A 16495-nucleotide genomic window follows, 5' to 3' on the forward strand; every position below is an offset into this window, starting at 1 on the left:
CTGAGATACTTGAACATCTTCGATAAAGGTAAGTTAAGGCCTAGGCAAGCTAAGTGATCAAAGAACTTGTTGTTTCAATTACCCCAAAAGATTATTACTAATTTCCAAATAACAGAGTTAGGAGTGTACAATATAATATATATACATTTAGCCAAGCCTAAAAGCGGAGCTCCAATTTTTTTCATAGCATTTATAAAAATCTACTTAGTGTATGAACGTAATAACCTTACCAGTTCCTCATCCTTTCTGCAGTTATATTTTTGGTGCATATGCAACCAACTGCCCATACAATAACAATGCAATGCAGAGGGCAAATTTTTTTTGAATGCTGATTTGTTACAATGGAGGCTGGCTGAACACGCCAGTTCTACATTCCGTTGGTTTCTTAATTTTGTGTCCAAAAACAACGAGTTCTTTCAAGTTCTTTGGAGTTCGACTGTTTAAGCCGGGTTGTTTGTACCACAAATACATGGAAATCAAGTGCTGCAGCTAGAAAGGGAATTCCTAAATGTTAGTTTTCGTGTTTCTTACAGGAATCAGCAAAAGCCGGATTATTTGTGTCAAAGCTAAAACTTGGATAGGATTGACATTTGTTCAGTTGCGAAACTGAAATCAGTCATGGCGACCATGCAAGTACTTTCAACTCGCTACCTCTTCTTACAATTAGCAATTATCCTGCGAAATCGCGAGGAACAAGTATCGCCTGATACTTAGCCGACGAGACCGTAGGCCGAGTTGGCTAAAATCAGGCGATATTTCGCAAGATTGAGCAGGATCATTGTTTTATTATTCAACACATTGAGGACAAAGCACAGATTTATAGCAGAATAGCTGAACTTTATTTGTCAAAAAAAAAAAAAAACTTGTAACATTTTCCCGCTCGCGGACCGGCATGAATGAAAGTGGCAGCTTTGTTCAAGTTTGAATGAAATCGAGAGCGTTTGGCATCAACCTCAGTAAAACATTGAGTACTCGTCTTGTGCGCCAATCGCTCCGGCAAGATTTTCTACAAATTTCTAGCACCAAAAGCTAAAGCCAAGCAGCGTTTTGAAGCTGCGAAGGATTTGTTGGAAATGCTTTTCAACGATTTCTCGGGTGAATGTTTCTTTGTTTACTACGCAAGCAATTTCACCATCCTTCTCAGTGTTTTGACAAACGCATCTAGTGCCTTGTTGCTTGTAAGAACTCTGGATCTTTTATGAAACTAAACGGTTTTCAAGTGGCTCTAGATCTGATGTTTCTGAGAACAATTACTTTGTACGAGTTCCGTCTATCTTTTTGTCTGCCAGATAGCTAAAATTTCTCGAGGCACTTCAGTGCGAGCTCGGATTTTCTCAGGTGGTTTTCCCCATCTCTTCAAGACGAGTCGAGATCTCTGTTTACCAACCAATCTAAGGAAATACTTGTACTAGAAGAAAGAATTTTCGTTTACAAATGATTTGTAAACGACCGTCGAATTACACGTCATGATAATATTTTTTTTGTGTAAGAGCAAGTTACCGGCCCGGGGGAAAATGTTTGGAAATTCAAAACTGTGTCAGACTGCTCCTATAGTAATAATTCTAGTCTCGTCAACCAAATGGAAAATACGGGAAAATAGTCTTTGGTGTATGGTAGAATTATTTCAGAGCTTTTAAACTTGTGTCTGTTTACAAACGCATGAGAGGCGTGTGGTCTGAATGAAAAAAACACGGCCACGAAACAATAGTGTACAAAAATTAATTTCTAAACGAATATCGATGGTATCGAGAATTTAATAAACGATAAAAGCATCTGCGTAAAGCTTTAAACACACAACATAATAAAATTATCGATTGTTGCCTGGAAGAAAGCATAAATTTTTTTCGTTTACAAATGATCTGTAAACGGCCGTCGGAATCACGTAAACATGACATTTTCTGCGAGACCAAGCTCCCGGGGAAAAATGTTTGGAAATCCAAAACTGTGTCAATTCTGGTCTCATAGTAATAATTCTAGTCTCTAAATAAACGTTAAAAAATGGAGAATACGGGAAACTAGTCTTTGGTGTTTGGTAGAATTATTTCAGAGCTTTTAAAGTAATGTGTGTTTACAAACACATGAATGCCGAAAGGTGCGAATGAAAAAAACACGGCCACGAAACAAAATGTTCAAAAATTAATTTCTACACGAATATCGATGGTATCGAGAATTTAATAAACGATTAAAATATCTGTGTAAAGCTTGAAACACGTAACATAAAGGAAAGTTATCGATTTTTTTCCGGGAAGAAACCTTTTTGGAATACAAATGATCTGTTGAAACGGCCGTCGTAATCACGTAAACATGGTATTTCAGTTTTGAGAGAGCAAGTAAGCTCCCGGGGAAAAATTATTGGATATTAAAAACTGTGTCAATTCTGCTCTTAATTAGTAATAATTCTAATCTCTAAGTTTAAGAAAAGGAGAATACCGAAAGTACTGTTTGGTGTTTGGTAGGATTATTTCAGAGCTTTGAAACTTGTGTTTGTTTACAAACACATTTATAAGCTTAAGGGCCGTGCCGCTGCGAACGAAAAAACACACGGCCACGAAACAAATTTTTCAAAATCAACTTCTCGAATATTGCTGGTATCGAAAGCGATTAAAGTGTCTATGTAAAGCTATTTTAGAGTTCTAAAAGTTACCATAACTGATCACGAACGGGTGATATAGGCAAATGTGAGGCTTCTTTAAACTTAAGCTTACTTTTCTTTTCCGGTCGGCCTGCTCTAACTTGCTATCCGTCGCTCTCTTCCACGTTCAACTTTGCTTGATCGTCTCCGCTTTTTTGTTTTCTTTTTCTCTCTCTTTCTCTTCTTTCCACGTTTGTCAATAGCGAGCTTAAGATCCGACGACGGCGGGTGTCTGGGACGGCAAGCGGAAGTGAAATTACTGCCAGAATTACTTCCGGCTGACGTTGTTGTGAAGCTTCCCGCCGTTGCGGCCTTGTCTGTGACGTGAAGTCGACCATTTTGCCGTTGCGTCTAAAACGTGAGTAAACTTTATAAAAGTAACACAATTTAAACTTATTTTCAGCGAAATTCGTTCGAAATTTTGACAGTTTATTCTTATTAGAGGATGCCTGTGAAAATTCTGAGCAAAAACAAACGATTTGTGCAAGAAAATTTTAACATTCATTCGTTTGCCTTTCTCTGAACAGTTCACGATCGACTTCGTCATCGATGGCAAAGAAAGCAATCCAGTAAGTTTTACAGTGTTCTTATTTCTTGGTTTATTTCTTTAAAAAAATATCGTAGAGTTCTTCCGGTATAATATTGTGGTTCACTAGATTATTCCACTCGTCTTCTCTGAGTCGAACAACAAGCCTTATCTTAGAAAGTAATTTTAATCAAAATCGAGTTTTCAGTCAGGCTTTTTCAGACAAAAACAACATTGTTGATTAGATGTCAAACATTTGCTGCTAGAAATTAATTGCTAAAAATACATTTATCATGATAAGTTTATCTGGATTATGCCATTTTCGATTTTATAAACAAACAAGACTGCTCTGATTTGCTCTGGAGAGTTCTGAACTGAACTTATAGACATTTCCAAGTTGTTGGAATAAAATTAAGTTAGCAGACTCAAAAATATTTCATATACACTTAAATAACGCATATAAGAACCTAATCATAAATTTCCGTTTAGATCTCTGTACATGTGTGCCAAATGTAGCCTAAATTTTGAAACAGGTAATCATTGTACAACTTACATAATCAGAATTGCCTTCTGGACTGAGTGATCTGGCTAGGCATTATAATTATTATTGTGTTCTTTTAGGAATATTAAAAAATAGTTTAGCTTTATTTTATTGATATTTCATCGGTTTAAAAGCATAGAGAGAAATAGAATAACTTGAAATATGGTTTGTATTTGCAAGTTAAGATTGCAGACATTAAGACATGATAAATATGCTTATTTCATATAAACAATGGACAGTGCCAATTTTCCTCCAGCAACAAATTGAAAAACATTTTTTTCTTAGGAAAACAAGAAATCACATGGCCTAATTTCACAATAGACACCAGGAAGAATCTTCTGAGGCTAACATGGACAACTTCAGGTTCTTAAATGAGGTTTTACTGTATTTTAAAATCTGCATATCTTACTTTCTCAAAATGTAGATCTAACATGGAGTGGACAGAAGATCACGACCACTCTCTTTGTCAAGAAATTCTGGCTCTAGAACCCTTCAAAGCTAAAAAGGGAAGCATTGCAAGAGGACAAATCTGGGATCAGATTGCCAATAATCTTAACTCCTTGGAACTTCCACGATTTAAAGTTACCAAGCGCTCGGTGAGAGAGCGTTACATGTTACTCATTGAAAAATTAAAGAGAAAGTCAAAAGAGGAGGAGAAGGCCAGCGGTATCGAGACCAACATGAGTGATGTTGAGAAAGCTTTGGAGGAAATACTGGAAAAGGAAGCTGATGCTGACAACACAAAGGAAATTGAAAAGAAAAAAGCAGATAATGCTAAAGCTGTGGAGATGCGGAATAGGGCAATGGAAAGCATGCGTTCAACACTGAAAAGGAAGGAGAGTGATGAAGTCAAGGATGTGGAGAATGTGCAACCTAAGCCAAAAGTTACAAGGAGGAGTGGTGGGGACGCAGTGTCATATCTACGTGAGAAAAATGATATGGTTCAGAAGTGGAAAACTGAAGAATTGAATTTGCACAAGCAGCGCCTGGAAGTTGAGAGTAGAACGCACGATGAGGCTCAAAAGCAACATCAAGATATGATGCAAATGATGGCCCAGCAAGTCCAGCAGCAACAGAATCAAATGCAACAGTTTCAGCAGATGTTTGTTGCCATGCAGCAGCAGCAGTCAAAAATCATTTTGAAGCTTTTAGAAAAACAAACTAAGTAACATGAACATATTGAATGTAGTTGTAAAAGTTCTACCCTGAGTTTTGTTGAAATTTTGAGGATTTTTTGTATGATTAAAGAGGGTTTATTTATATGTAGAGGGGGGAGGTCAGGGGCTGTGGTGATTTATAAATTTGTCTGTGTATTTTGTTGGGAAGTCCCCCTCCTCCTCTACTCTCTTCTTATACTTTGCACCCTCTCAGTAAACAGATTTTGAACCCTCCTTACACTAACTGTTGTTGTTGGTACATATCACTTGATCTGAGTACAAACACTAGAGAAAAAATTCCAATACTTTAACAGTTTAGTGGCAGATACACAATGTTACATCTTGTTTATTAGTTGTGTATTTTTACATCAATTAATTATTCAATTCGATTTTGGGTACAATTAATTTAAGTTGTCAAGAAAAATAATCCTGAAGGGTTGGTGGATCAACGTCAAAGAAATCTGAAGTGAAATTGCCATACAAGGAAGTCATGGCATTCCTTAAAATCCCACATACAATGTACATCTTTCCCACTGCACTCAATGATATCTTTTGAGTTTTCTTAAAGTCAACAAATTTAAAATAATTAATAATGTCCCCAAAAAGCCACTCTACTGAAATGCGGACACTACTCATAGCCTTGTTGAACTCTTCCATCTGTGGAGTTATACCTGCAGCACGATATGGCACGACAAGGTGAACTCTTAATGGGTAAGCAGGGTCACCATATAAGGCCATGGGGTTACCAGTCGGTGAAAAGCATCATGTTTGCGGCCCTCTGGAAGAAAAAGAACATATTGGTCGAATTTTATTTTTTTAATTTCCAAAAATTGTATCTTTTTTATACTACTTTATATCTTTCACACGTAAAACTTATTCCATCCATCTGTCCTTCTGTTTGGCTTTACAGTTTGACAGATGGTTATAACTTGAGTAGAACTTGAAAGAAATAATTTCCATTACCTACTGGCCCATACAGGTTGGCTATCATACCACAAGGCAATGCAACAGACTGGTATTTCAATCCGTGGACTCGTTTGTGTCCGTTGTATACGATTCCCTGGTTTTCTTGTGGTCGGCAAATGGGTCTTACTATACCATCTATAAAGCCAAAGCAATTCGGCAGGGCACTTCCTTTCCTCTGTATAGCCTCAGCATATGTCTGAAGTAGAGCGGGGGCCATTAGGGTGTTGTTCCATGCCGTCAGACGGTGATGGTGTAAACTATAGACAGTTTCCATGACGTGATTGGTGATCATACAAATTTCAGGAACTGGGCGGCCAAAACGATGGATAAGATCACTGTACCTACAAGGGTACGCTAATCTTCTTAACAGAAGGCAAAGGCCTTCAATTCCGTCGCATACAGTCCCCATGTATAAGAGTCAGGCAACCCCATTACCTCTGCGAGAATAGGTATGTCCCTTTTTCGAAAACGAAATTCTGCCAGGCACTCACTTTCGTCGAGTCCATCCAGATCAAATTGCTCATATTGGTAGGGAAAATCGGGATTCTTTGAACTGTTAGCATCAAACAACAGTAAAAATTCATCTTCTGAAATGTCTCCATCATCGAAACTTGCGAGTAATAATTCACGAGCCTTTCTAAAGGTAGCCATTACACTTTCTTAACTTCGATAGAAATAAGTAAATATATATAAAGGCTTCACAAGGCCTCACAACAGCCCGCCGTCGCGCCCGTGAACTTAAGCCTAATTTTCCCGCCGCTGCAACGGCAACCTCTCCCCAAGCCTCCTCAACCAAGTCCGCCGTCGCAGACACACCCGCCGTCGTCGGATCTTAAGCTCGCTAATATATCCAACAAATACGTATAAATTGTCTTTGTTTTTTAGCATTTCTGTTGTAAACGCATCTTGCCAAACTATCTCGCCATGCATTTTCCCGCCAAACAAACACGGGCGCATTAGCATTGTGGGATTGCGTACGGACGGTCGGATGGAAAGAAATGACGTCATATCCAAACCAAAATTTCTCGCATTCACGGGTTACCAAATTCTCTTAGCTATTGGGCTCCGCTGCGCGCGCCTGCGGCGCGCGCGAGAGCTCCGCTATTATAATCGGCTTGTTTTTGTAGCTGAAGTTGCGTGTTCTAGGCAGATCAGCTCAAAAGTGACTCATTTGTTAGGTTTATGTGGTTGTTTTGTGGTTGAATCACATTCAAGAGACAGTGGTGCTCAAGGGGGTGATGGAAGGTGATACTTTAAAGCTTACAGTGTAGAGGGTTTTCGGACAAACAGAGAATATTTGCATAAAAAAAAATTTTCCAAAAGGAAAACCAAAACGTTGTGAAAACTCTCTATTAATACTGACTCAAACTGCCCCCCCCCCCTCCCCCCAAAAAAGAAAGTGTATGTCATACGAAACGGACCTGCAGTCAAGACTGAAAATGCATAGTGAAATTTTTAATTAAGCGAAAATGCTGTTAAGCTGCATTTCAATTAACTGGAAACCATTTCCTCCTTTACGCCAATCAAATAGACACGATAATTTGTTTGCATCATTGAATTACGTGTCAGTGATGTTGAACAATCCACAATATAGTAACCGAGATTGAGATCTGCAGCTTTTATATATCGTTTTCATTGAAGAATAGCTGACGTCTCAACAAAAAAAGATAAAAGAAATGATATTACTAATGTTGTACAACATTGCCCATAGGCTTGTGAAAAAAGGCTTCTAAAAGAGTGATATATCCCTTTATATCGCTTGAGCTTACTTTCTTTACAACAAAGAGATGCATTACCTCCCACAGTTCGTCAATAAATTTCAGATATGTTAATCAGTTTTTCACCTTTGAATTTCATATTGGAACAATATTTGTCACCCACTTGAGAATTCTGCGGCAGCTCCGATGCTGAGTACACTAAAAACTACCCAGTTTGGCTATCCAGTCCAGAAATTAGTTTTCAATGGATACGACTAGTGGATAGATTTTTGTCCAACATATAACAAAAAATGCTGGGTAATTCATCGTTGACGACGCGCAACAGCCACGGTCTTCGACTCAACTACTGCTTCTTCCTTCAAATCCGAGAGACGGAAACTTCAGTGCGTGGCATTCCCGCCTTGCTTATAGGGGTAATTAACGCTGTATTCTCGCTTGTAGCGGTGGCTGAAAACGCTCTAATATTGGCAGCAATTCGAAGAAAGTCTTCGCTCAGAACCCCATTCTACATTTTTCTGGCCGGACTTGCAGCTACAGACCTCGCTACAGGTTTGATCACGCAACCAATGTATGCGACTTACACCATAGTAAAATTTAACCAGCCTGATCTGTTTCCGTGTGTAGCGATCACAATTTACCATACCTTTGACCGATATATTTCCGCACTGACGATAGGAATAATTACAGCCATGGCAATAGAAAAATGGATTCACTTGAGACACCCGTTCCTGATTACTACAAGACGTATATACGTAATTTGCGTGGTTCTCCTTGTTATCCCAGCGTTATTTACTGGTGCTCGTATATGGCTCATATCGGTGAGGGATTTTCGAGAAGTTTGGATGCCTGTTTTGCGGGGAATTGTAGGTGGGCTCTGTTTACTAGCACTGCTGTTTTCTTATCTCAAAGTCTTTAAAACGATTCACCGCCATCAGCTACAAATTGAAGCCAGCCAATCAAGGCAAAGTACTGCTCAGTCCACTGTCAACCTAGCGAAGTACAAGAAATCGGTTTACACCGTGCTCTTCATTGTGGCCCTCTTCTTGCTCTGTTACGTGCCGAGTATTATTTGCATGTCTGTCGTAGTTCTCTTAAATTGGTTGAATGAACCTTTCTCTGTGGTATACCATGCTTTATTCACACTATTTTATGTTTCATCATCGATTAATCCTGTTCTGTACTACAGCAGAATCAAAGAAATTCGAGTTGAGGTAAAATTGTTGCTAAAAAAGATCGTTTGCAAAGGGTAACATTCGATCAAAATTAAATTGCAATATTAAAAGTTGAAAGAATAAGTTTGAGCCAAGGAACGAATATTAGTTATCGATATATTGTACAGCTGCAAATGTAAGGGTCTCTGTACGTCACACTTACAGTTTCTGAGTCATCATTTTTTAAAGAAATCCTATATAACATCAATACGGACATACATATATTAATTAATCTAAGCGATTTGACTTCAAATTTGGAGCTGCGTAGAAAGTGTAAATTGTAAAGAGTGACATTCTAACCAAATTAAACCTAAACTGCAATAAAGTTGAAAGAATTACAGGGAGTCAAGGAACAAACATTAGTTATCAATATTGCACAGCTCCAAATGTGGTAGTCTATTTACGTGATACTTTATAAGTTTCTGAGTCATCATTTTTAAAAGAAATCCAATCTAACACCACGTGTACGGGCATAATTAATATATGTGGTAACAATACTTGACGGTTTGACTTTAAATTTGTATTTGCGGGGGCGATGTCACCAAAAAGGTTGTCTTGAAGATCACGGAAGGGAAATTTGAAATATTTGAGTCTGCCTAAATGGTTTGTATTCTGCAAACTAGGGCAGCTAAATAAATATCACTTATATTTCAACCTTGCCTTTTTTAATTAAATATATTTTTTGATAATGTTATTTGCATCCTCTATGTCAGAGTGTGTCAACCTATTTAAAAAGTTTATTTTAACTGTCATTCATATTAAGGAGAACAAGACTTTTAAATTTGAAAGACATGTTTCGGCAACTCCTGTGCTAACGACAGTTTACGGATGGAATTACATTGATGAACAATATATAGCGGAAAATTAGAATGGGAAAGTGTCGATAATAGGCTGATAACCGGCCAACCTATTCAAATGTGTGAAAATTTTAATTTCCGAGTGAGTGACAAAGAAAAACTAAGCTGAGAGTTCATCTTCCAACAACATAATAGAAAGAAAAATTTGTCAAGTTTCATTTAGGGGATGATAAGGGAACTTCCTTAACAGGGTATCAGAAGTGAATAAGAGGTTGACCAGTGGTCCTTGTGCCTGCCCTAGTAACAGCTTATTGTGTATATGTCGTAAATGTTCATAAATGAAACGTTTTGATATGAAAATCGCGTCTAAAAGCGCCCCTTTCAGCCAGGAGTCTTGCTGGGTAGGTTCCCTGTTATGGCATGGAAAGTTCACCAAATTTCTGATAAATCGCAAACACGAGTGATTCTTTAAAAAGAAAAACCGCGAAAGAAACGATTATTTTATTTATTATTACATTTACTCCGTTAGTCGGTTTAGTCTGCAGTAAACAAAGGGTTAATAGATTTTATAACATAGCGCGCGTGCTTCCTAATTTAATTCTTATCGGCGTCATCATGGTACATTTCTCAACATACGCACGGCCGTGCGTCCATCAGATGACGTGTGCAAGTCAGATGGGGAAGCGTGCGCGCTACGTTATTAAAAACTTTTTACAGAGAGATTACACCGTAAAGTTGTATGTTTATAGGAGCTTGTCGAATTTAATGAAACGTTAAGATTAAACCGATATGAGAAACCACTTTCACCTTTCTTTGTGTTTTTTGTACAGCACATTTAGAGAACATTGTAATTAATCAGGAACAAAACCTGTTTCCCAGGAATCATTTACTTTATTTTCACTATGTTATAAAAGAATTGGTTCATGCTTTTAACTGTGCGTATATCGAGTTATCGATGCACTTGGATGCACTCAAGAAGCTAGAGTTGCCTTACTTTTCTCTCGTGCTCTCCAAACTTCCCTCGTACATCCATAACTCGATATACGCACGCTAAGCATGAACCTCTTCTTAGGTACTAGCGTAATTTGTATAGAATGATGCTGTATAGATCAGGCGTTATGGGGGCACGGTATTGTCGATAAATATTTGGCATATCTTCTGTCGTTAAAAAGCATATAACTTGCCATTGAATGGCAGGTTATATTAGTAATAGTAATAGTAATAGTAATAGTAATAGTAATAGTAATAGTAATAGTAATAGTAATAGTAATAGTAATAGTAATAGTAATAGTAATAGTAATAGTAATAGTAATAGTAATAGTAATAGTAATAGTAATAGTAATAGTAATAGTAATAGGAATAGGAATAGTAATAGTAATAGTAATAGTAATAGTAATAGTAATAGTAATAGTAATAGTAATAGTAATAGTAATAGCGTGAATAGTGAAAGTTATAGTAACAGTAACAGTAATAGTAATAATATTATTTAAACCGGGAGACTCTCTTACCGAAGTGATTTTCAGAAAGAAAAACAAGATAACAAAGATACATTATCCATTACTAATCTATCGAAACATTAGGAGGGGACTCCAGTTTATAACATTGTATCCTGACTCAAGTACTTTCCAAAACAACGAGTAGACGGAAATGTTCACAGGCGGAAATTTGTGACGAAATTTTTAGACCAGAATCGCAACTTTCCTATTCAGTTACTTGAAGAAAAACGAATCGATTTTCCAAAAGTGCACATTACAGTTCTCGATTTTTTTTTTCAATCGAATTGTTCAAATACTGTGGGTTGGTTCGTATGTGCAAATATGCTTTGTTAATTATAATTTTACAAATTTGTCGCCGGAGACATTTTCAGGCCGGAATCGTAACTTCCCCATTCAGTTACTTGAACAAACACGAACTGATCGATTTCGAATTAAAAGTGCACATTACATTTTCGATTTTTTTTGTAATCGATTTGTTCATATACTGTGGGTTGGTACGTTTGTGCAAACATGCTTTGTTAATTTGTCACCTTTGAATTTCATATTGGAACAGTAACTGTCATCCAATTGTTAATTCTTTGACAGCTTGCATGCTGTGTACACTGATAACCTATTCACTCTATTCAGTTTGGCTGTTTATCCAGAAATTTTTCTTTCATTGGGAGCGACTAGTGGAGAGGTTTTTGTCCAACATAAAACAAAAAATGCTGAGTAATTCATCGTTGATGACGCGCAACAGCCACGGTCTTCGATTTAACTACTGCTTCTTCCTTCAAGTCCAGGAGACAAAAACTTCAGTGCATGGCATTCCTGCCTTGCTGATAGGGGTCATTAACGCTGTATTCTCACTTGTAGCGGTGGTTGAAAACGCTCTAATATTGGCAGCAATTCGAAGAAAATCTTCGCTCAGAACCCCATCCTACGTTTTTTTGGCCGGACTTGCAGCTACAGACCTCGCTACAGGTTTGATCACCCAACCAATGTATGCGACTTACACCATAGCGAAATTTAACCGACCTGATCTGTTTCCGTGTGTAGCGGTCACAATTTACCATACTTTTGACCGCTATCTTTCCGCACTGACAATAGGAATCATTACAGCCATGGCAATAGAAAAATGGATTCACTTGAGACACCCGTTCCTGGCAAGACGTATATATGTAATTTACGTGGTTCTCCTTTTTATCCCAGCGTTATTTACTGGTGCTCGTGTGTTGCTCATATCGGTGAAGGATTTTCGAGAAGTATGGGTGCCTGTTTTGCGGGCAATTTTCGGCGGGCTCTGTTTACTAGCACTGTTATTTTCTTGTTTCAAAGTCTTCAAAACGATTCGCCGCCATCAGCTACAAATTCAAGCCAGCCAATCAAGGCAAAGTACTGCTCAGCCCACTATCAACCTAGCGAAGTTCAAGAAATCGGTTTACACCATGCTCCTTATTGTGGCCCTCTTCTTGCTCTGTTACTTGCCGAGTATTATTTGCATGTCTGTCGTAGTTCTGTTAAATTGGTTCAATGAACCTTTCTCTGTGGTATACCATGCTTTATTCACACTGTTTTATGTTTCATCATCAATAAATCCCGTTCTATATTACAGCAGAATCAAAGAAATTCGGGTTGAGGTAAAATTGCTGCTAAAAAGTATCGTTTGCAAAGGGTAACATTCTATCAAAATTAAACTGCAATATTAACAATAAAGTTGAAAGAATAAGTTTGAGACAAGGAACAATCATTATAGTTATCGATATATTGCACAGCTGGAATTTTTTTTTTTCCTTTGTACGCCACGCTAACATGTACAGTTTCTGAGTTATCATTTTTTAGCTAAATCCTATATAACATAAATACGGACATACATATAATAAATGTAAGCGATTTGACTCCAAATTTGGAGCTGCGTAGAAAGTGTAAATTGTAAAGGGTGACATTCTAACAAAAGTAAACCTAAGCTGCAATAAAGTTGTAAGAATTACAGGGAGTCAAGGAACAAAAAATAGTTATCAATATTGCACAGCTCCAAATGTGGTAGTCTCTTTAGGTAATACTATATAAGTTTCTGGGTCTCCATTTTAAAAAGAAATCCAATCTATCACCATGTTTACAGGCATAATTAATATATGTGGTAACAATACTTGGCTATTTGACTCCAAATTTGTGTGTGCGTGGGCGATGTTACCAAAAAGGTTGTCTTGAAGATCTCGGAAGGGAAATTTGAAATATTTGTGTCTGCCAAAATGATTTGTATTCTGCAAACTAGGGCAGCTAAGTAAATATCACTTATATTTCAACCTTGCCTCTTTTAATTAAATATATTTTTTAATAATGTTATTTGCATCCTATATGTCAGAGTGTGTCCACCTATTTAAAAAGTTTATTTTAACTGTCATTCAATGGGAAAGTGTCGATAATAGGCTGATAACCGGCCAACCTATTCAAATGTGTGATAATTTTTTTTTCCGAGTGAGTAACGAAGAAAAACTAAGCTGACAGTTCATCTTTCAACAACATAACAGAAAGAAAAATATGTCAAGTTTCATTTTGGGGATGATAAGGAAACTTCCTTAACAGGGTATCAGAAGTGAATGAGAGGTTGACAAGTGGTCCTTGTGCCTGCCCTAGTAACAGTTTATTGTGTGCATGTTCTAAATGTTCATAGATGAAACGTTTTGATATGAAAATCCCGTCTAAAAGCACCCCTTTTCCAGGAGTCTTGCTGGGTTCGTTCCCTGTTATGGCATGGAAAATTAGCAAACACGAGTTATTCTTTAAAAAAAAAATCGCCAGAGAAATGATTATTTTATTTATTACTACATTTACTCAGTTAGTCGGTTTAGTCTGCAGTAAACAAAGGGTTAATAGATTGTATAACATAGCGCGCGTGCATTCTAATCTAATTCTTATTGGCGTCTTCATGGTACATTTCTCAACATACGCAGGGCCTTGCGTATGCGCGCGCTACGTTATAAAAAAACTTTTTACCGAGAGATAACACCATAAAATTGTATGTTTATAGTAGCTTGTCGAATTTAATGAAACGTTAAGATTAAACCGATATGAGAAACCACTTTCACCTTTTTGTTTTTTGTACAGCACATTTAGAGAATATTGTAGTTAATCAGGAACAAAACCTGTTTCCCAGGAATCATTTACTTTATTTTCATTATGTTATAAAAAAATTGGTTCGTGGTTTTAAAAGTGCGTATATCGAGTTATGGATGCACTTGGATACGCCTCGAACAACTCTTACGCTTCTCTCGTGCTCTCCAAACTTCCTGCGTGCATCCATAACTCTATATACGCACGCTAAGCATGAACCAATTCTTAAGTACTAGCATAATTTGTATAGAATGACGCTGTATAGATCAGGCGTTATGGGGGCACGGTGAAGCGATATATATTTGGCATAATACTGTTATTAAACAGCATAGAAGCTGTAGAAGGCATTGAATGGCAGGTTATATTAGTAATAGTAATAGTAATAGTAATAGTAATAGTAATAGTAATAGTAATAGTAATAGTAATAGTAATGGTAATGGTAATGGTAGTGGTAATGGTAATGGTAATGGTAATGGTAATAGTAATAGTAATAGACTCAACCAACAGCTGCTGTCCTTTTCTAGAATTGGAACGAGAATTTGGAATAAAATTCCTCCTCAACTACGTGAGTTACGTAAAACACTTTTCAAGCGTAAACTGCATGAATTGCTCTTAAAGGTTTTGGAGACTGAGGAGGTGTATGTTGATATAAATGCTGTAACTCGTATTAATCTCATGTCACAGCTTGGTTAGCTTACACTTAACTTTCTAAATAATACTTAGTCATTTAGGTGATTTACTTATTCATTTATTTTCTTATTTAAAACTTCTTCTCTTTGTTTAATGAATCTATTTTGTGTTGTTAATTTTCTTTTCCTTTTGAACATGAAACAATTATCAATGCTACCCACCTCGAATAGCCCAGCTAATTGCGGGTAACTAATATTGTAAAAAGTGTCTTCTTTTATAATAAATTTATTAATAAATTAATTAAAAATAATAATAATAATAAATAAAAATGATAAAAAAGGAAAAAAAATACCAACAGTAACAGTAATAGTAATGATATTATTTAATCCGGGAGACTCGCTTACCGAAGTGCTTTTCAGTTTTTTTTTTTTGCTGGAAAAAAAAGCTGATAGATGATTAAGGAGTAAAGAATTAAGATCAGAATACAGTAGATAAAATCTAACAAGTAACAGCCGAGTAAAAATGTCCTAAAATTGACATTTTATTGACTTTAAATTGATCCTGTTTTCGCGTAACGTACCAGTTAGGGCCGCGGAGATACCTTAATTAAGAGAGCTTTAGCAACGACGACGGCGACGGCAAAGGGCGGACCAAAAAACGATAGGATTAATGAGCAAAAACAATGGCCCTGTACGTGCGTTTTATGATTTGGTACATTTCTTTGCCGTCATCAGGAAAACAACAACGTGAAATAACCAAATTCAAGGTTTTCGGAGAACGTGAGCACAAGTCGGTGAATTTGTCATTATACTTCGTATATAACGATGGATTCAAATCTGACAGCCAGTCCGGTCAGCTGCATGCATATTTCTTTACGGTAATTATCATTTCTTTAATACTAAAACAAGATAACAAAGATACATTATCCATTACTAATCTATCGAAACATTAAGAAGGGACTCCAGATTATGAAATTGTATCCTGACTCAAGTACTTTTCACAACAACAAGAGTAACGGTGAGGGTAAAAGAAGGAATGAGTTTGCGGAGTGGCATAATTATGCGAAATACGACATACGCGGAATGACTTAAAGAAATAAATTAATTGAAGAAAGGGTCCTGTTTTCGCGCCAATTTTATAAGAGCAGCAGTTTTTTCGACGTTGCGGACTCTAGCAGAATATTAAACAACCAAACAACAGATCGAGGATTAGAAAAAAAAGGGCCTGGGATAGAACATGTCCGGATCGCTGGTTAGAAAGTGAGAGCGAAGAAATCGATGAACACTGTTAGCAGTTTTCGCATTCAAGGAACTTTGAATAAATTAAATTTCTAGTTGACAAAAAGAACGTGGCAGGAGTAACCTCCTTGACGGTTATATAATATAGCGAATAAATAATTTGTAATTAACTCATGAGAAAAATATTTTCTACTTTTTCTCACCTTACATTTTCGTCGAGCTACGAGTACGCAAGTCATTGTTGAGCTGCTAAGCTAGCTTCGGCGATTCAGGCAGTTCAGTTACGCGTTATCGAACTAAACATATCCGTCTTTAATTAAGGTCTTTCAGTGCCATGGACCTCCCAACCTATGTTCAGATTTAAAAAGCGAGAAAGCCCTAGAAAAAAAAGCAGATGACAAGAATGGTGTCTAATTATCGACACTGGTTGTGTGAAAGGTTGTGAAAGGTATCACCGTGCATTTTAATTTGGTTAAATTGTTGTTCAAAC

At 37.0% G+C, this 16495-nt stretch overlaps 4 protein-coding genes and 1 pseudogene across 6 annotated transcripts in view; 4 read left to right on the forward strand and 1 right to left on the reverse strand.

Annotated features, from left to right (window-relative positions):
* LOC146453656 (uncharacterized) overlaps positions 1-16495 on the forward strand; it is a 114982-nt gene that overhangs the window by 54468 nt on the left and 44019 nt on the right. The window lies entirely within an intron of this gene.
* LOC146453660 (uncharacterized) lies at positions 2559-4868 on the forward strand. 2 transcript variants are annotated; one of them, XM_085096327.1, is made up of 3 exons: positions 2559-2990; positions 3160-3201; positions 4124-4868. In XM_085096327.1, the coding sequence occupies exons 2-3, from the start codon at positions 3182-3184 to the stop codon at positions 4866-4868; spliced, it is 765 nt and encodes a 254-aa protein (XP_084952453.1). In that variant the 5' UTR covers positions 2559-2990; positions 3160-3181. The 2 variants fall into 2 exon arrangements, with proteins under 2 accessions (XP_084952453.1, XP_084952452.1); XM_085096326.1 differs by having other exon boundaries at positions 2559-3201.
* LOC146453661 (uncharacterized) lies at positions 5266-6682 on the reverse strand (annotated as a pseudogene). Its single transcript, XR_014859443.1, has 2 exons — positions 5820-6682; positions 5266-5634 (listed from the first exon to the last, which is right to left on the reverse strand). The product of XR_014859443.1 is annotated as an uncharacterized LOC146453661 (transcript).
* Positions 7668-10637, forward strand: LOC146453662 (adenosine receptor A2b-like). The gene has a single exon (XM_085096321.1). It carries the CDS (start codon positions 7831-7833, stop codon positions 8788-8790), a length of 960 nt encoding a protein of 319 aa, XP_084952447.1. The 5' UTR covers positions 7668-7830; the 3' UTR covers positions 8791-10637.
* LOC146453663 (uncharacterized) lies at positions 11404-14432 on the forward strand. Its single transcript, XM_085096317.1, has one exon. It carries the CDS (start codon positions 11635-11637, stop codon positions 12700-12702), a length of 1068 nt encoding a protein of 355 aa, XP_084952443.1. The 5' UTR covers positions 11404-11634; the 3' UTR covers positions 12703-14432.

The sequence above is a fragment of the Pavona decussata genome, unplaced genomic scaffold, assembly GCF_977016875.1.
Source record: "Pavona decussata unplaced genomic scaffold, jaPavDecu1.1 SCAFFOLD_324, whole genome shotgun sequence".
Taxonomy (NCBI): domain Eukaryota; kingdom Metazoa; phylum Cnidaria; class Anthozoa; order Scleractinia; family Agariciidae; genus Pavona; species Pavona decussata.

Coding starts and splice junctions, on each gene's coding strand:
- LOC146453662 (XM_085096321.1), top strand. CDS start 7,831: ATGCTGGGTAATTCATCGTTGACGACGCGCAACAGCCACGGTCTTCGA.
- LOC146453663 (XM_085096317.1), top strand. CDS start 11,635: ATGCTGTGTACACTGATAACCTATTCACTCTATTCAGTTTGGCTGTTT.
- LOC146453660 (XM_085096326.1), top strand. CDS start 3,182: ATGGCAAAGAAAGCAATCCA. Junction 3,202..4,123: donor ATGGCAAAGAAAGCAATCCA/GTAAGTTTTACA, acceptor CTCAAAATGTAG/ATCTAACATGGAGTGGACAG.